The following is a 20,171-nucleotide window of genomic DNA, read 5'->3' as shown; positions in this document are numbered from 1 at the left end:
GAAATGATCCTTCCACCAAAGTTCAAATAATCCATTCCTACTGATATTCATTGTTTTGTAAGGCAATTTTGAGGTGCTCAGGAAACTCTATAGGAACTAGGCCACCAGGAGGCCTCAAGAGCAAAATTAGGGTGGGAATATAATTATATTTATGTTTTTTATATATTATTATATTTAAAATTAACTTATATAGCTCATATCCTATGCACATGTAAACTATTCATATATGACCTTTTGAGGAATAATCAAAGAGCCTTCCTATTAGGAAGAGCAAATCATAATGAACAGTTAGAACTTGACAGTGACTAGACATCATAACCTTCTGTGGTTCTCCTGCAAAATACAGTATGATTTCTATTTCTTCTGGATACTAATTAGTAATGATATTAAAAGTCTTTCATGAAATAAGTAACAATGTGGCATACTTTACAAAATTTGTTGTAGTGATACCAGAGTTATGCAAGGCACCTTCTAGAATCAAATCTCCCTACTTAGAGGCAAGTGTGGATCAGTGGTTGTCACCCTTTGTTAGCTGAGGGCTGGGCCTCTGAGGGGTGTGCTTGGGGCTGCAGACCACCCCCAGCTCCCATCCCCTTCAACTAGAGCCCCACTGCTTTTATCCAGTTTTCATTGTGGGTTCCTTGAAATATTTTATATCTCAAAAAGCTTGTCTGCTTAACAAAACAAGTTTGAAAACAACTGACCCAGATCATTAGCCTCACACTATCAGTAAGAGAACTGTGGCCTCAATGTCAAGGCTCAGTGAGACCCAGATCTGTATATTCTCAGACAGTGCTTTTACAAAAAGTGTTCTCACTGTCCCCATAGACCATGAGGCTAGCAGATGTATTGTCAGCCCTTATGCTCAGTAACAGAAAGATAAAGTGATACCAATAGGCTAAGCTACTGATTTGCAAACTTCAGCTAGCATTACAGTCACCTGGAAGGCTTATAAAACACAGGCTGCTGGGCCTCAAACCCAGGGGTCTGATTCAGCAAGCCTTGGAAGTGAAAATTTATGTTTCTCCCCAGTTTCCAGATGATACTGATGCTATTGGTCTGGGGGTCACACTATGAGAGTTGCTGGACTAAGAAAACCTCACAATGACTGTTTTTTGTCAAAGTGTAATGCACACCTCGAGTTCATCTCAACACCTCCATCAATGCAAGCACCATTCCCACTGCCTCTGGGGCCATAAGTCATACTTGCCTCTAGAGACCTTTGGTCCTTTACACAGCTTCTCAAATATCACACCCCACCCCTATATCTGGAGATAGACTTAACCCTACTCCATTGGCCACTACAGCTACTTACGGCGCTTCGTACCATCACCGTTCTTTGTGCTGTCCGAGACCTGCTGCTTTCTGATGCTGTCTTCATCGGCCTTCCTGTCTCTCCCTGGGCAAGCGCAGATCCGGGCCTCAAAGCAGCGTCGGCCCAGGACTTGCCCACTAGGAAGGACAGAAGAGGAAAGGAAAGGATCAAATTAAAAGAATTTTAAAAGTCCTCTGAAGTTCTCTTTCCACTGCTGGTCATCACCAGTCCATCACCACCACCAGCTCAGTCAAAGCTGCTTTGAGAGTGCACCCCAAAGCACTTGGCAGAATACAAAAGTGCTTACATGCCACGAGCAATATTAGTAAATAACATTCCACTTGTTCTGCCAAGAACCTCCAAGCCATTAGCTGAACAGCTGTATTTAGCTACATATTTTGAAGGAAGCTTGAATTAAGCCAGTGGATGTCTCTGGATAAAACCCCCACAGGCAGCCCAGACTTACTCAAAGAAACTGTTAAATGCCTTGGGGGGCACGAGAAAACAAACACTGTCTAATAGCACTATTCCAGTTAAATGTCAGGAATTCAGGTATGAAGCGACTTGCATGCCTTCCCTCTTTTTTTCCCCTCTATGTTTACCCACCCTGTTTTGTCTCTGCTTTCTTAGATCTTTTATGTAAGTATTTGCAGCAAGGATTTAAAGCACAAAGGATAAAATCAAGGGTAGCTCTCTGCTGTGTATGCAAAAGTAATGATAAAGCAAACACCATTTCCCTTTGCCCTCTGCCCATGGTTTCTGCAGAATGACAATTCTGCCTATGCCACTTACTCTCTGGTTTCCAGAGTAACAATGATTAAAATTGGACGGCGGTTCATCCCTCCAACACAACTGCTGTTACACATGAAATTGTACAAGACTGTGGTGAATTCAGTGCCAACCTGAACACGGGGGAAAAAAGAGTCTGTGTTAACAATTTGACCTAATGTTCTTCCTTCTCAGTTCTTCCTGTAATTAAATTAACAGTTCCACTTCTGAAGAGGTGATAATGTTTTTTTCTAGGAACACAAATTCCTAAAACCCATTAAAGTTTCTCTTTGCCTCACCTCTTGGGAAGCTGAAAGCTAATGTTTGCAACGTGGGACCCTATAAGGGCGATAGGCCTTTTAAAAGAATCATCTTTGGCCCAATTCATTTGAAAGCTGATATGTATCACCCAATTCAAACAGGGTTCACCCAATATATGAATATCACTGTAAAGGGAGAACTGAAAAGACTACCAAAAATAGCAGCAATGCTCCATGAATATTTTCCCCAATTACATAGATTTGAAGACACACTTCCATAAAAAATAACACTCTGGAGCTTAAAAGGTCCTCAGCATTAAATCTTCTAGTGCAAAGCAACTAAAGTACAGAGAGGAGGAGTAACAGTTAAAGGTTCACACAGTAAGCCAGCAACTAAGACTCTGGTCTCCCTACACCAGTATTCTGCTTTTCTAATCTGCCACCTATTCATTCAAATTTCAACTAAGAGATCCCTTTCAGGGTCTCCCAATGGCAGAGTAAGAATACTTGCATCCAGTATTGCTTCTCTCTGGATAAGAGAAGGTCAGGTATTAACTCAATTGCAAGTTCAATTATGATCATTATCAACCTTTAAGATGGTAACTATTAATTTTTAGATTTTGTTTATTTATTTCTACAGTGAAGGAAAGGAGGGGGAAAGAGAGAGAAAGAAATATTGACATGTGAGAGATACATCAATCGATTGCCTCTTGCATGCCCCCCACCGAGGAACCTGGCTCACAACCCAGGCATGTGCCTGACTAGGAATTGAACCAGTGACCGTTGGTTCGCAGGCCAGCACAAAATCCACTGAGCCACACCAGGGCCAACTTAGTTTTGAAGGAGATAAAGAAGCCATGTGTGGAGAAGGAGGAGAGAAAAGATACAAAATGGTTCTGTGTTTGATAACAAGGACTAAGACAGAAATAGATGCTCCAAACACTCTCTATCACTCAAATGAGTCCTCTCCCCACTCAGCCCAGTCCTTTTCTTTTTACCTGGGGTGGCTCATAAGGTACCAGCACACTCTGTCTTCCTGTAATGGGGTCTTCTACGTATTGGGCATGGCTGTTCCCTTCCACTCGAATCAAATGACTGGGAGGGGCGATCTGTCCTGCAGAACACAGAAAGACAAAGCAGTTAATTCTTCACCCTCAAAATGAATAAAACAAAATGAAATGGCATAGACAGAATGTTGGGGGTCAAAGCAATGATTTATCGAGGAAATATATATCCTTAACAAAGGAAAAGATCTTATTGCCAAATATCTGTGTCATGAAGGTGTTGCCACCTTTATAGCAACAGAAAGGACTGAAACAGCCATATATACTTGAGGGACCAGTCCTATGTTTCTGGTATTTAAGGTTAATAATTTAAGATTTTAGAGAACTCATATGAATATATCTTTGAATCTCAAGAGGAGATTTTGCTAGTTGATGGAAAGTGGGAGGAAAAGGAAACAATTTAATTTTTAAAAATCAGCCTGAGACCAGCAAAAATAATAAATAAATGGCAACAGATGGTAAGAACATCACTTTCCCTTTGCCTATTTTCTTCTCCATCATAAAGTCTCCAACTTTAGACCTTGCTTTGGTTATCAAGATGAGAAACTTACTGGTTTTGTTGTGCTGAAGGAGCCCAAGGTTGAAGAATAAGAAGGGGGAACGATTTTTTAAAGTGTAGGCAAAGTTTCACAAAATTATGATACTGGACAGGGATCCAAAAGAAAGAGGCCAATGCAAGAATTGGGAACCATAAAGGTTGTTTTTAACCTTTGACCATGTATTATCATTCCCCAAAAACTGGTATTTAAGAACAGTGAAAAGCTAAGTGTGTCACGATGCCCTCTGAAGCATCATCTATTATGGCAAAAAGTAAAAACAGCTATTATGTCACACTGAGAAAAAATAAACAGTTATATCACCTTGATGGATCAAGGGCAGTTATAAAAACCTATAATAAAGCTTAGTTTTAGGAAATAGTCTTTATGGCATATTGTTAAGTGAAAAGCAACATGCAAAGGTATGATGGGTAAGGAAGGCCTGTAGAAAAGGACTAGAAATTAGTGTGTAAAAATTAGGTGTGTTAAAGTGGGAGGATTTACACCTCATTTTCTAATTTGAAGAGCAGAAATTTTTATCCACTCTTTTTCTTCCTCTACTAATTTTTCTCTACGTTCCCTTATATTCTCTACATTCACATATTCTAGCAACCAACTAATCTTTCCCTTTTAAATATATTTCCTATAGAAAGCATTCTAATTCCCAACACTCCTACAACCTCACCGCTCTTATGAATCCTTTACATTCTCCTATCCTTCCTTTCCACTTCTCTGTGTTCTTAGACTTCCTTCAAAAACCTTAGAATGCAAAATGTCAGGGAACCCTTGGAAACACTGAGCTCTCCTGTAAAGCAATTGCTGGATTCGTGGCTCAGAACATAGGATGGATACAGACCCTAAAGGTGGCCCCAAACACCTGTTCCCAGAAGCCTGGTCCTTCACTTTCCTGCCCCTTCCCTGCCTTATGTTGCAGATTTCTATTTATCCCTCTTGCCTACCATTTGTTTTCTCTCCTTTTTCTTCTTTGTTACTTTTCTCTTCTATTTTTTCATATTGCTTACCTATTATGCCCCTTCCTCTTACCCTTCCAGCATTCAACTGGTTAAGCCTTGACAATCATTCTGGGGAAAGCATGAAAGCTGGATTCTCTAGCCTGTGCTGAACAGACCAAATAACCAAATGCCATACCATTCTTCTTATACCTCTTATTTAAAAAAGGGAAAATAAGAAGTAGGAAAAAGACAGGCAGGTCCAGGTTATCCAGTCACTACTAACATTAAATTAAATAGTTCAATCACTGTGAGTCATTGTGAAAGCCACACATATATTGATTATTAGTCTCAGATATTCTGTCAGCCATAAAAGGTAGACCGAGTTGCCATCAGTTTGTAGAGGCTGGAACCAGGTGAGTGGGCTCCAAACAGAAGTCTTCATAGAAACTCTATCCTCCAGGACCTTAGTTAAATAGCCAAAGAACCCTCTTCTCCTTACCCTCATTGAATTCACGGCTCAGCTCGTGGTTGGGGCACCGTTTCACCACCTCAGTGACATGCTCAGCTTTCTTGTAGACAGGCATGGCACGGATGACAGCACCCTGGGGAGGTGGGGTCATCACCTTGATCTGGATGGGGCATGTCTTGGCAATTTGGCAGTAGAGTTTCTTCAGTTCAGTGGAATACTGCTTACAGATAGGCAGATGATAGAAGGAAGAACATACAGAAGATATTGTTACACCCCAAATCAAAGCAAGGACATTATGTCTACCTTTTAGAGCCTTTATAGTTGTATGTTTACCATTGGCTACTATGTACATGACAATGAGCATCTTAATAGAATGAGTTATACTCATTAATCAAGCCAGTAATTTTTCTACTTTAAATAAATAAAATCTAATGTTTACAAAAGGTTTCACATTTTTCAAAATGCATTTATAAAATTATTTCTTCTCTTTAGGATGAAGAAATTGAGTCTCAGACAGATTTAAATGATTAATACCAATAACAGCTTTATAGAGCACCAGAAACTAAATGGAAAACTAATGTTCACATGAATTGAGTGATATTAAACAGATTATAATAAATCCTGCCATTACAACACTCTAGAAAAGACTCATAGGAATTAGGATGTATGGGGAAAAAAATATAAGATGATGTCTGGCAGAGAGTGAGGAGATTTTACCCAAAGTTAACTAGCTGGAAAACAACAAAGCCAAAGTGTCCCCAAACTGCCACACTTATCTTCTAACAACATGACCTAAGAGAGTGCAAAATCTGGAAGTGGCCATTCCATTGTATACTTTCATGAAAAAAGGACTGTCTTCATGTAACACAGCAAATCATGGCAGCAAAAGGATCAAGATGGAGACTTTTTCACCCACAAGTGAGTGAAACCTTTCCTGCACACACTTCCTTCTGCAGGGAGAAGAATTTGGGTGGCTGGTTGTTCAGTTGTTTGGTTGGATATAGAACTGGCAAAATAGGATTGAGAAAATATGAGACCAATTAGAAACAAAAGGTGGGTGGGAGTCCTATCCTGTGTTGCTTTCTCTTTCCACCTCTGAACCAGCACAGAAAGTCTCCATTCCAGTCCTTTTGTGGTATTAAACCTTAGCACCCCTGTTCTCTGGGTCAGTCCCCCATCACTGCAATCCTACTCACTTTGATGCTGGAGTGAAACCACCCAGGCACTAGAATTGCCAGCCAAGAGTGGAACACCTAGTAACACTTACCCAAACAAGGGTAAACACACACACACAGGTTGTAATTATAAGTTGGCAGCAACATCCTTCTAGGGGAAAGACATGGGGGAGCAGGAGCCAAAGAGGCAAAGAGTCATTATTGATATGTTCCAACCCAACGCTAACTAAAGGCAAAAAGCACATTTAAAAGTGCTTTATCTCTTGCTTTTTGAAATATAATATGTATTTAAATAATTTTATATCCCAAGTATTTCAGCATATGAAATTTTCAGTTAAAAACTTCCTAATATTAAAAGTGTATTGCATAATCAGTTCTCTGTACCCGCAGGTCAAGGATTAAATGCAATGAAAGGGTTTTAGATAGCTTGAAGAGTCAGGATGCATGCCAAAAAAAATCAAGCACAAAAATAAAATTCTGCTCAGGAAGCACTGATTGAAATCTAGATGGATATTTTTGCTCTAGTGTTTTTAACCAATGACTTGAAAAACAAATACATTTTCTTAGGACATGTTAAGAACTCACTTTTATTGAGAACTCCAAGAAAATAAGTTGTATTTTTATTTGTAATCTAACCATGAGTTTCACAAGGTGCACCATAGGAAAGACGGCTGAAAAAAAAGTCTGTCAGCAAACACCTGAAGGCAAATAAGGCATCCATCCAAGTATGTAGATTGAAAAAAAGAATGATAAGTGTTTAGAGGAGGACAGTTAAGAGAAACATTCCACTTCAATAATTGATATACTATAAATCAAACTTGACAGACAAAAATACAGATTACTAAGAATATATTTAGGCCTCATCAGGTATTAATTTTCACTTGTCCTCGGGGATGAGCAAAAGGAATCTAATTTTTGAACTTAATAAATAAGAATAGCTTCTCCATTTTATGAATTCTCTTGTGAGAAATTTAATCTTGACATAACCCTTCGAGGAAGGTATTATAGATATACGATCTCTTATCTGAAAACCCTGGGGCCAGAGGTTTCAGGATCCAGAATTGTTTAGATTTGAGGAAGGGAGTGAAGGTTATATAGCATATATTGTAAACAGCTTCAGCAGGATCTAGGGCAATGCCCCATAAGCGAACCTGAACATTTCTGCCAAATTCATGAATATGCATACTCTCTGGGAAAAGACTATAAAGCCTCAAACTCAGGCTGGATTTCCCCACCAGATGAGTTTGGTACAAACTTATGAAACTAAAACAAAACCAACACTGGTTTTCAGAGCTCTTTGAATTTCAGAACTGCAGATAACAGATAATGCATCAGTATTTTTACACCTACTTTACAGATAAGAAAATTAAGGCATAGAGAATGTCTGAGGCCACAGGGAAGAGCTGGCTAGCAACCAGCATATAGGAGTCGTTCTTTGTCTGGTAATAGTTCCTCACCCCTCTATTCTCCTGACTTAGGGGTGCACATTTTTGTACTTCCACGTTTTTTTAATTCTCAACAACATGGCTATTTTTAAAAAATCAACTTAAAGGTATACAATCTTGTTTAACATTAAAATAGAACTCAAAACTTGTCTACTTAACATCAATAATTCCTCTCTTTCTCAGTATAGTAATGTTTATTCATTTAAATGCAGGGAGAGGCAGTATGTGTTAGAAGTGAAAAAACCCTGGAAGCCACCTTGAACCCTCACACTGTACCAGCTTTCTGCTAAGACTTCTGTTACGGCGCTGGGGAGTTCACGAGTAAGGTTCTGCTCTTTTGCATGGTTTATTAAGGCCCTTTATGTTCTGGCCCCATCTCTTCCATTCCTTCCCTTCACCCCACTAAACCCACACACTTCCACCCCATGTCCTACACAAACCCGTGAATGCCTCAAACACACCACCCACAATTCGAACATGCTATTCCCTATCTGGAGCATTTGTGTTTTTCCTCTGTTCTCAATACCACGCCAGGCCAACGTAGGTATCATTTCTCAGCTAGGATTGATCTAGTAGTATAGACCATATTTTCCAATTTTAGTGATGAGGATTTTCTATTGACTACATCTAAATAGATGACTAGGGCCAAGAAACATTTGGATTATTGCTTCTGGCTAAGCTACTATGCCTGCCAGTCAGTTACCAGAGGGGCTGAAGTGGTCTGGCATGGCCAGTTCTTTACAAAGCCAAGCTTCTGCTACTGTATTAGCTTCACTGCATGTTAATTGATTCTGTGAAGACGTTTAATATTTTTCCAGTACTAAATTCTGTCTCCCTGGCCTATACTATATTCATAATTCCTTAGACTTGCTTGCTTCCTTAGTCCCTACCAAATAGCCACTATGATCTTCACCAATTTTCCAGGATCCTGAAAGATCACACAAAAATGAGAACCTGATATATGCCAAGATTTTTAAATACCTTAGTAATTCAACAGAGACTCCACATTGGAACAGCTCTGGCTTCTTTTAATGCCTCTCTTTCTTTCTCACTGGGACTTAACATTCACCTTTAAAATGCTCCAAACATTGATTTGAGATTCTTTAATTCTAACATCTAATTTCTTCTTTTGGGTACATATGTTTTGTTTTAATCAGCCTTAAGACATCATTTACTATAAAGTACATCAATTTTTAAGTGTGCAAGTTGATGACTTTAGGCAACTGTACACACTTATGTAACCACTGCCACAATCAAGATATAGATGATTTCCATCCTCTTCCTCACCTTGTTCCTCATGAAAAGGATCTTAAGCTGCTTTGCAGTTAATCCTCTCCCCCGCCCTTTTCCAGGCAATTAAATACCTGTTTTCTCTCACTGTGCATTTGCCTTTTTAGAATTTTATAAAAATGGAATAATACAGTATATAATCTCATGTGTCAAGCTTCTTTCACTTACCATAATGTTTTTGAGATTCATCCTTATTTTTCCACATATTTCATATTACTATTTAGTGGAATCCCATTATTTATCAATTCACTAATTATTTCCAGTTTGTATTTACTAGGAATGAAACTATTATGAACATTCATCTATAAATCTTAGTGAGGACATATATTTTCAGTTTTTTTGGATTAGAACCTAGAGGTGTGATTGCTGGCTAACTGTATGCCTAACTTTATAAGAAACTGCCAAACTGTTTTACAAAGAAGCTGTGCCATTTTACATTGTATCAGCAATGTATGAGGGTTTCATATCTTTGCCAGCACTTGGTATTGTCAGCTTTAATGCCATTCCAGCAGGTGTGTATAGTGATCCTCCTTGTGGGTCAGATTAGCATTTTCCAGATTATTAACAATGTTGAGTATCTTTTCATATAGTTATTTTATATACATTTATAATTATACTTTCATATATAAAGTAACACACTTATTTACTTTATATGCTAATTTGCTATTCTTTTTGAAGTGTTTGTTCAAATCTTTCATACTCCATACATTTTAATTGTATTGTTTTTGTTCATATTTTGAGTTGAATAAACTCTGTATGTATTCTGAATACAAGTCCTTTATCTGATATAAATTTTTAAAAAATATTTTCTCCCAGTCTGTAGCTTACTTTTTTTATCCTCTTTTCTGTGCTTTTCCAAAACAGTTAATTTTGAACATGTATCAGTATTTTGCCTTTAGTGCTTATGTTATTTGTGGCCTAAGCAATCTTGGTCTAACCCCATGTTAGAAGTATTTTCGATGTTTCCTTGTAGGAGATTTATGATCTTAGTTCTTGCATTTAGTCCTGTATCTACTTTCAGTCTCTTCTTTGATCTCTTCTTCCCAACCTCCTCCTCATTTCTCTTTTTCTTTTTAATGAATGTTCAGTTGTTCCAACATTACTGGTTGAAAGGATTGGCTTTATCTTCTCCCCCTGTTGAATTGCCTTGATGTCTTTTTTAAAAACTAGTAGGCCATGTGTGCTCAAGTCTTTATCTGGACACTGCTTTCTCTTCTACTGTTCTATGTATCTACTCACACATTGGTATCCCGCTATCTGGATTACTCTGACTTTATTAAAGTTGGTCTTAAAATCAAGTAATCTAAGTCTTCCAATTTTGTTCACCTTTTTCCAAATTGTTTTGACGATTCTAGGTCCTTTAAATTTCCATATAAAATTTACAAGCGATGTGTCAGCTCTAGAGAGAAGTCAGCAAAAGCCATAGTGATGGGGGATAAGGTCAGAAATCAGAGGGAATATGGGGGCCAGATCACACGAGGCCTTACAGGCCAGGGCTAAGGGCTTCAGCTTTCTTTGATGTGAGACAGAAAACTACTAGGAGAGGTTTGAGAAGGTGAGATGGTTTGATTTCATTTTAATAAGATTCTAGCTGTTATGTGAAGAACAAAACAGACTTTAAGGTTCTCAGACAGAAGCAGGAAGACCAGTAAGGGAGCTATTGCAAATACCCACAGTAAAAAATGAGAGAGGCATAGACCAGCTGTGGAGCTGCTGAGAAAAAGGTGGTTTCTGGATACATTTTAACCAGATTTGCTGATGGATTGGTTGGAGACAAAAGAGAAGGAGAAAAGTAAATGTATTCCACCAAAGTAAAGAAGAAAAGTTTCATAGAGGTTTTGATATTTAAGGTAGGCATTAAAAGCCAAGTTATTCACCAGCTAGAAAAAGGTAAAGTCAAGAGGCAGAACGCACAGTTTCCACAAAGAGAGAACATCACCAGTATAAGCAAGGAGACGCAAACTATGGTTGAAATATATAGATGGGCTGGGAGAAGGACAAGGAAGGGTAGAGCAGAAAACAGTGAGTCTAAGCTAGGAAGGCAGTTACCAGATTCTGAGTGGCCTTACATGTTACAAAAAACAGGTGGACTCTACCAGCAGACAAAGGAGAGTCACTGAGGATTGTAAAGCAGAGGAAAGGCCCAATCAGTTCTATGTAGTAAGTTAAATAAAGCTGGCAGAAGCAAGTAGGAAGAAGTAGGAATGAAGTAGGAAGAAGAGAGACTTATCAGGAACAATTTATGCAAGAAATGAAGAGGGCCTAATGTAAGGCAGAAGAATAAATGAAAAGGTGGAGAGATGAAAGAAATATTTTAGATTTACTAAAAGTCAGTCTACTAGTTTTTATCATAAAAGATATACAGGGAAGCACCAAAACAGACCAAACACTGTTATTTATTAGGAAAAAAAGACACTTACATAAATAATATATTATTTGCTTATCCCTTTTCTAAAAGCAAAGCAGAATGAATGAGAGTTAGCTTTAATACAGGGCTCTCAATATTCAATAGCTAAATGGTACCTGACTTAGTCAATGGACTCCTACACAAATAGAAAAAGGAAAGGATAATTAGTTTTACTTTTGAATAAAGAAAATAAAATAACGTGAGTAACACTGGAATTAATAGGGCAATTTTGTTGTGAAAGAGGAAAAGGCTCAGTTCTCAAAGCCAAGAACATTGGAAAAGGACTCTTAATCAACACCAACAACAGTAAGCAACTTTACTGGACTAGGGACCAAAGACAAGATTTGATTTCTGCCTCTTCTATTTATTTCTAGGCTTTTATGCAGTCACTTTACCTCTTGCAAAAATAGAAAAGGAAAAATTTATAATATACAATATATATCCCTTAGATGGAAGGGAAAAGTACAGGTATCAGAAGCCTTAGTCAACTGCAAAGAGCAACATCAAAGCCACATATTATGGATAATTACTAAAGCCTCATCTTTCTAAGATTTTCCACATAAAGTGTTTAATGTATCTTAAGTAATTTTGGGAGCATTGTGAAAACATTATTTCAACTATGTCAGGAAGTGGTTGTTGCCAGATAATAATTAGCCTGCTGAAGTTTGAATATTAACCATTTATAATGGATCACACATTTCATATTGATCTGCTAGTAATCACTAAGTTCTAAACCATGTTACTAGATCCATTTGTTTTAAAAATTAATGAATTTTGTTTATCTGCTTCCATATACTTAAAATACTCATACATATGTCCATAGGTACATGTACTATAATCTTGTGTCCTTAAAACTTACTTAAATTATGTTGCTCAAAACTTAATCTTAGTAATCTGCTATTTGCACTTCCTGTGTTTTCAAGATTTATCCATGTTTTTACCCATAGATGTATTTCATTTATTTTAATAATAGGAAAAAGGGGAATGAGATAGAATGAAGACCTTCTGCTTTATCTGTAATAATTCTATTTAAATAAAATATTTAAAACAATATGGAGACTTTCTAACATTTGGTAGATACACATAAGGTGTCTAAATTTACTTACCATGTTTTATATGCTTGAAATATTTCTTAATTAAAACTTTTAATGAATGAATTTAGCACAAGCAGCACTAACTTGTAAAATTGTTTCAGACATGAATTTAGAAGATAGAGAACATAGAAATTAGATGTTAGAACCCAGAAGGAACTTTATACCATGTATGGGCCAAACCTTCTTCCCCCTTAATTTTCAGATATAAAATGTAGGGTTACAGAAGTGAAATTAGTTAATTCAACAGATATTTAGTCAGCACTGCTTCATGCCTGGCTCTGTCCTGGATCCCAGGGAACTAGCTATATCTCTTACCCTAAAGGAATTGGTTTGAAGAAAATACTGACATTAAATACATTCTTTCTAAAATTGTGATACATGTTCTGAAGAAAAAAAGTAAAGGAAGATGAGGCAAAATGTGGGGCTCTACTTAGTTTGAAGAGTCAGAAGAGCATCCTTGAAAAAAATGATTTCTAAAGGTTACACAACTAAATCTAGGCATTGTGGTGATGAATTCCTTTCTTCCGGACAATGAATACATTTTCAAGTACATCACATACTCTAGTGACTGAGCTTCTACAGAAAACCAAACTGGTATTTTAAACCAAGGACTTGAGTTTATGTTTCTGTTACTGAGTCACCTGTTTCAAGGCATTTTTAGTTCAGCAGAACATTGCTAAGCTTTTCTTAGAAAGTTAGACCAGGAAAAGCTTAGAGATGATTTGGTTCAGCCACTCCAGTTACACAGGAGAAATCCAAGAACCAGAAATGAGACAAGATTTGTTCAAAAATATGCAGCAACAAGGACCATCTTGACCCATGGGCCAATATTCTTCCCCATGTAGTCTTCCCCATGTACCATGTAGTCTTCACGCTCATAGTATAGGGCCAAAGTGGAACTGGTGTATTTGCTACCAGAATGAACTACATAAATACACAATATGATTAGAAACACAAGTATTAATCCCGGGGGTCATCTAAAAAAGAAATATGATAACCAATTTCCTACAGGATTAAAAGGTTATATGAGAATCTTGAATATAGGAATAATATGAAATTCCCATCAGTTGTTTTCAGAACCAATTTTACTCCTTCAGGTCCTAGGCTTGATAAATAGGCAGTGGGCCGCACTAACCCTTTTTTCTTTTACATATTTAGGTAAGACAGCACAGAAACTCGTGTCTCTTTAAATTAGGCAAATCTTCATGTAAAATTAGAAAATGAAATACTGTGATAGATTTTTTAAAAAGCACATGTGAAAATTCACTTCTAAAGATGGAAGTATTGACCTCTCAGATGAAGGCACAAATTTCCAACTCTCACTGAGAAATTTCGGGCAATTCACGTGATCTTCCGAAACCCTGAGTTAATAATTCAAAGGAAGAAAATAAGGGAGATGTATCAGTTAATCTACAACATTTCTTCTATTTTGAAAATTTTATTAAATGGTGCAAATTTCTTAGAACCCAGTTACCAGGTACACATTGACAAGGAAAACTCTTTAAAAAGAATATGGGAAAAATGTTGATATTCGTTCTGATTTTTGGTCAGAAATGCATAAAAAGTATAGGAATCAATGTGTGTATTTATGTATATGTATGCACATCAAAAGTGTGTTTATTCCTAGGAAGTAATAGCCTATGAGCAAAAATGAAGAGCCATTTTTTTCTTGAGCTTTAAACAAATGTTCTTTTACACAGTCTTGAACATGTACACAAACAAAGTATTTCTACAGTGGCATGGAACAGAAATACCTCAAAACTAACACACAAATTAAACTCTTGCTATACAATATCCCTAAAAAAACAAAAATGGAAAAGCAAGCTTTGCCTAAGTTTTGTTTTGTTTTGGGAGGGAGGGGAGGAAATCTGAGGTACTGAGGAGTGAGATGCTCAAAGCCAAATATCATGTTCAAATAAAATGAGTCCAGCGGATTTGGGAAAACAAGAGTAAATTCAGCTCCTTTACTAATAATATGTTGCAAAGAGAAGGGGGTGGATGGCATTCCTGTAACTACAACCTCACCATCACCACCTGCCTCAGTAGACATACTATATTACATGCTCTTGGCTGCCAGACTGGTAATTTGGTATCACAATGCATAGAGATGCCAGCTAATATCAGCACACACCTGCATAATTTTTCAACATCTCCCTTTCCTAAAGGTGCAGCAAAGACCCCACCTCTCCACTCCATCAAACAAACAAACAAACACACACACACACACACACACAAACAAAAGACAGTGTGGTGGTTACCAGAGGGAAGGGGATGAGGGGTGATAGGAGGTAGAGGGGGCCTAATATGAGGTGATAGAAGATGGTTTGACTTTGTGTGGTGGACACACAGTGCAATATACAGATCTTGTATCATAGAAATGTACCCTTGAAACCTATATGATCCTGTTAACCAATGTCACCCCAATGTTTTTAAAAATGCAAAACTTCACTCTATTAACCTCTCCCAGAAGAAAACAACATATCTTGTGTAAGTCCCATATCACAAGGCTACCCTGACCCACAAATGTCCAAGGATATGGATACAATAAAATTCCATAAAATAAAGAAATCAATAATTATGTAACCACCTCACAACTCAATCCATTGTCAAGGGAAGCAACTCTATAGAGCAGCGTCAAAGCTATCCTGATACTATCAGGCCAGCTTCCAGATAAATGCATATCTGGCATGCATAAATGCTAACGGGAAATGTTTTAAATTTTCTGTAATATGACACTATGTACATTATAACCTATTGGCCATTATCCCACAGAAGTCACCTCAGTATGTAAAACCAAATACAGCTGTGGCCACTAACACTTAGGGCAAATTACCTACAACTGAGGGTGGGTGGGGCTTAGTGAAAGGTAAGTTAAGGCTTAATTAAATACACCAATGATATTTTTGGCCTTCTGACTGAATTTGGGTTGATTAAAATAAAGTAGAAATAAGGAGATGCACAAATAATTTAAAACACACCAACATTTATTAACAGGAATGCTAGGTACACTCCTAATTTATGTTTCTTATTTTCAAATAGTTCAAAGAATCCAAGTGGTGTAAGGTGGGGTCTGTGCTACCTCAAATAGCCTAAAGTATTTTCCAGGGGGGAAAAAATAACAAGTCCCAAAGCTGTCATGACTCAATTCATCCCAGTTCAGCTATCAAGCACAAAGCCTGTTTGAATTTAGACAGAGCTATCCTAAAACATTCGGTGACTTCTTTTCTTTTCTTTTCTTTTCTTTTCTTTTTTCTTTTCTTTTCTTTTCTTTTCTTTTCTTTTCTTTTCTTTTCTTTTCTTTTCTTTTCTTTTCCTTTTCTTTTCTTTTTTCTTTTCTTTTTTTTCTTTTCTTTTCTTTTCCTTTCCTTTCTTTTCTTTTCTCCTTTCCTTTCCTTTCCTTTCCTAATCTATATTTTTGGGAACTGCCAAGTTAAGAAGGCCCTTTTATAAGGGCAAGAGGGTAATGAAATCAATAATTGAAATTAGTATCGAAAAAAGTCATATGAAGCAGATGGCATATTCAGAGAGGACAAAACTAAGTTCTGGCTATTGACTTGCTGGTGGAGTATAATGGGGGAAAAAATAAGATACCTGAAAGTAAAAAATATAAGGATCAAATCCCAATTTTTGATCAAGAATTTTTGGGAAATTAATTATATATATCCAATTAACTGAAATGTGAAGAGTCTTAGCTAGAAAGAGCTAGACACAGCTTCAGTGTGATCCACTTGAAATACATTGAATAATCTCACCACATAGAATTGCAGAGGCTAGTTAAATTCTATATCCCAGACTTGTACTCTACAAATAAACTCACTGGAGAAATGTGATAAATTGTACTTTTGGGAAGAGAGGTTTCATTTTAAAACATTTAATAATTAAACAGTAATCATGTCAAAAAGTTTCAGTTAAGAAAATATACTCTAAACAAACAGGTTAGCGTGTATGAAGGCTATGATGGATGGTGTACCAAAATACCAAAATACTAAAAACTAAATGAGAGAGTGCATGCATGTATATGGTTGGAGGGTGGACTGGGGGTGTTGTTTCGAGAAGTCAACTTTAAAAGGTTAAGTGGAAAACCACAACATCATTCAAGAGCTAACTAATAACCCTTCCTGGGACTAGACCAGTCTCATCACCTCATTTCTATCCTGCATCTGCATAACAGCACAGAAAATATTGCCCAAAGAATTGTGGAAGTCAAGGTTCTAGTCTTACACCTGCCCACTGACTTCCTGCATCATCTTAGGCAAATAATTTCCCCTCTTGGGCTCCAGTTTCTGTATTCACAAGTCAGACATTGCACTTCAGACAGTATCTACTTCAAAGGAATGGGAAATCTGCAAAGTGAGCTTGCAAGCAGGTCCTGAGCTACCGTATCCCATCGGATCTATCATAAAGATCGGCAGGAAGAGATCCCAAAACTGGTCCCATAGTCGTCTGGCAAGGCATTCACTTCTCCTCCCCGTCTCCTTTCCTGCCACAGCTGTCTAGGTGCCAGACATGTACGAATTGTGCTCTTGATAGTTTTACAAAAAATCCTTCCTCCAAGCACTTTTCCTGATGGCCCCAGCCAAAGGGCCGCCTGTTGCCACCTGTCAGTTGTGGGGATTAATTACCTGAGCTGAGGCTGGGAGCGGCACATTCTTCCTGGGGCCGCACCCACAGATGTTGACATCAAGCAGGTGGGCTGTCTGCTACCTGCTCACCGTGAAGACCAGGCTGGAGCCCACAGGGCCTGGCAGGTGTGTGTATAGGGGGCACTCAGACAGCACCACAAAGCAGCAAAGCCTCGGCAGGGAGGAATGTGCCCTAGGACTAATCTGGGAGGCCATGAGCAGCCCTGTGGTCAGCTCTGGACACCAGCCCGGGAGGCAGCTGCAACCTGCCTACTAAGGGGACAGCATGTTATCACCAACCCTGGGACAAAGTAGGGGTGGAGCTCACCAGCTCCATTCTAGCTGCCTGAGGGTATGAATTTGCAAAGCCAACTTGGAAAAAAAAAATTGACAGACCTAACTGATAAAGTTGCAATTTTATCTCCCTCCGAGAGTAAAATGACCTTTTATTTATTGTCTTCTGCCACTACCATCGCCAGCCAGCCCTACTTGACCAGTAACACCATTCGCAGTTACCTTCACTGGGAGGTACTTGTCAGAGTGGCTGGTATACAGCAGGTGCTCAATCAGTCTTAGCTTTCCTTGGATGTTTCCTGAAGTCACAACAATCAGGAAGAAAAGCTGGGATGAGAAGCCTTTCCTATTTTCCATGTGCAGAGACTGGGGCGTGAATGTTTAAAGCCACATTCCAATGAACAGTAGAAATGAGAATGCATGTCAGGGAGTTTGTCTTCTTTTCAGCTCCAATTGCACACCTTCAAACAACTGTCCTGACTACCTGTCATACATGTGCTCCTTGTCCCTCAGTAAAAACAACTTAAACATTCCTCAGCAATACAGGGAGATACAATTATCTGGGGAGCAAAATTTCTCCTAGCAGGAACTCTGGTGGGCAGAGAACTCTTCTCCCTCACACCACTAGACATAGCTCGCCTAATTCCTCAACGTATAAATGAGAGAAGAGGGTCAGACGAAAGGTCACACCAGAAGTCGGCGGCAATAAGACAGAAAGAATTAGAACCTGTGACTCCAGCTCCCATCCCCATGACCTTTTCAATATAAAACATTCCTACAGCCTTTTCTTCAAGAAGGTATTCTCCCAGGGAGGGTTGGTGGGCACACTGGACAGCTTCCTAGGCACGCATTTTCTAGACAGGAGACAATCTGTGCCAATCACCTGCTTCCCTTTAACCATGGAAGTAGCCAATCTGACTGACCAGGTTACCCTCCAGGTTTTTAGCTATCATTTGCCCTTAAGGGAAAAAAAAGTGTCTTCCATCCACCTCACTGTTCCCAATACCCTGCAAAGCCCTGGACTCCTACACCTGTTCTTTCTCTCCCCTTGGGACCCAAACCTGATGCCTTCCCCTGCACCCCTGCTGTTTCTATAGCTCTTACATTGGCATATCAAGAAGGCAGCCCTGAGACACAAAGACAGTGGTCCTGCCCACCAGGAACGTGTCCTTTCCTCTGATCTAGGAGACTGACTCACACTATGGCTCTCCAATGAAGAAGAGTCCCTCCTGGTGGTCGCCCTTCCATCCCCCACCCCAATGCTAGAGCTGAAGTTACTGTGTATACTTCCACACACATTTGGTGCTCTCTTTTAAAATGAATCACAGTGTACAGTTTCTAAACCTCTTTCCAGAGAACTGAAACATTTAGAAACCATTCTTTGCTGGAGGCACCTATGGCCCTATTACTGTGTTATATGCCAGGCACCCTTTGCAAGACAGTAGCACATCTGTTTGACTTTCGTCCACTCCATTGCCTATTTTGGAGTTTCATTTAGACATCAACCCTAAACATGTGCCCTCTTTTCCAATCAAGGTGATTTGTTTAAGCCTGTGGAATATTTTTTCTATGGGAAGGCTAGGTAGGAACAGGTGGGAAAATACATGTAAACAATAGGAAGGGTAATAGCATCTACTGATTTCCATAAATGACACCGTTACCCACCCATCTGGGCAGTCTTTAACAATTGATAGAGCATTTTCATGCACATTATTAATTTAACTTTCAGCTAACACTGTGAGAAAAGCATCTGCATCCCCTTTTGTCAATGAAGGATCAGATGCTCAAGTAGGTGAACCAGTTTGTTCACAAAATAAGGATAAAAGAGGAGGTCAAGCCCCTAATCTTGGCTCTAACTTCAAACCCAGGACACTAACTGTACATATATGCACACTGTATGTGACATTGTAGGATGCTTCCCCAGGCATTTATGGAGTTCTTGCTTGCTCACATCACAGTATTGCATGCTAGGACAGTAAAAGGTGGGGACCAAGTTCGTGCCCTCCAGAAACTTACCACTTAGGAAAGATCAATATATATAAATATTTATGATGTAAAGCAGAATATATAATTAAGACATGCACACACACAGGAAACATAAATACCAAAGTGCTTTCTGCCTTCAAAGTCCCAGAAGGCATGGAACAGCCTTAAAAAAAATTTTTATCACCTCGCCAGAATGTAGGCTTACGAAATTGTAAGCTAATGCCCTTCAAACCTTTATTGTGTCCTAGGTAATGCCCTTCAAACCCTTAATGCTTACCATTATCCATTTATTTATTTCTCTCTCTTTCTCTCTCTCTCACACACATACACACACACACACTCTGATTTAGAAAATCAAGAGTTTAACACTTTTTTTTATTTTGAGAAGAAAAGTAACTCAATTCATTCCTGAAATAATTTTATAGCTTCCAATTTAGGTTCCAAACAGTAGAATGGACACCTACAGTTTTCTTTTTCTTTATAAATTATTTTA

At 38.4% G+C, this 20,171-nt stretch overlaps 1 protein-coding gene across 6 annotated transcripts in view; it reads right to left on the bottom strand.

Annotated features, from left to right (window-relative positions):
* Nucleotides 1-20,171, bottom strand: part of TP63 (tumor protein p63) — a 137,909-nt gene that overhangs the window by 27,235 nt on the left and 90,503 nt on the right. For 5 of the 6 annotated variants that reach the window (XM_028504751.2, XM_036017841.1, XM_036017840.1 and 2 more), the window contains 4 exons: nucleotides 5,396-5,582; nucleotides 3,342-3,457; nucleotides 2,108-2,217; nucleotides 1,316-1,452 (listed from right to left, as the gene is read on the bottom strand). In XM_028504751.2, the coding sequence (XP_028360552.2) occupies nucleotides 1,316-1,452; nucleotides 2,108-2,217; nucleotides 3,342-3,457; nucleotides 5,396-5,582 (550 nt within the window). The remainder of the gene's footprint in view (nucleotides 1-1,315; nucleotides 1,453-2,107; nucleotides 2,218-3,341; nucleotides 3,458-5,395; nucleotides 5,583-20,171) is intronic. The other variant, XM_028504749.2, reaches the window with a different exon arrangement.

Source organism: Phyllostomus discolor, chromosome 2 (assembly GCF_004126475.2).
Source record: "Phyllostomus discolor isolate MPI-MPIP mPhyDis1 chromosome 2, mPhyDis1.pri.v3, whole genome shotgun sequence".
In the NCBI taxonomy this organism is placed as follows: domain Eukaryota; kingdom Metazoa; phylum Chordata; class Mammalia; order Chiroptera; family Phyllostomidae; genus Phyllostomus; species Phyllostomus discolor.
This window is presented reverse-complemented; position numbering and strand designations above follow the sequence as displayed.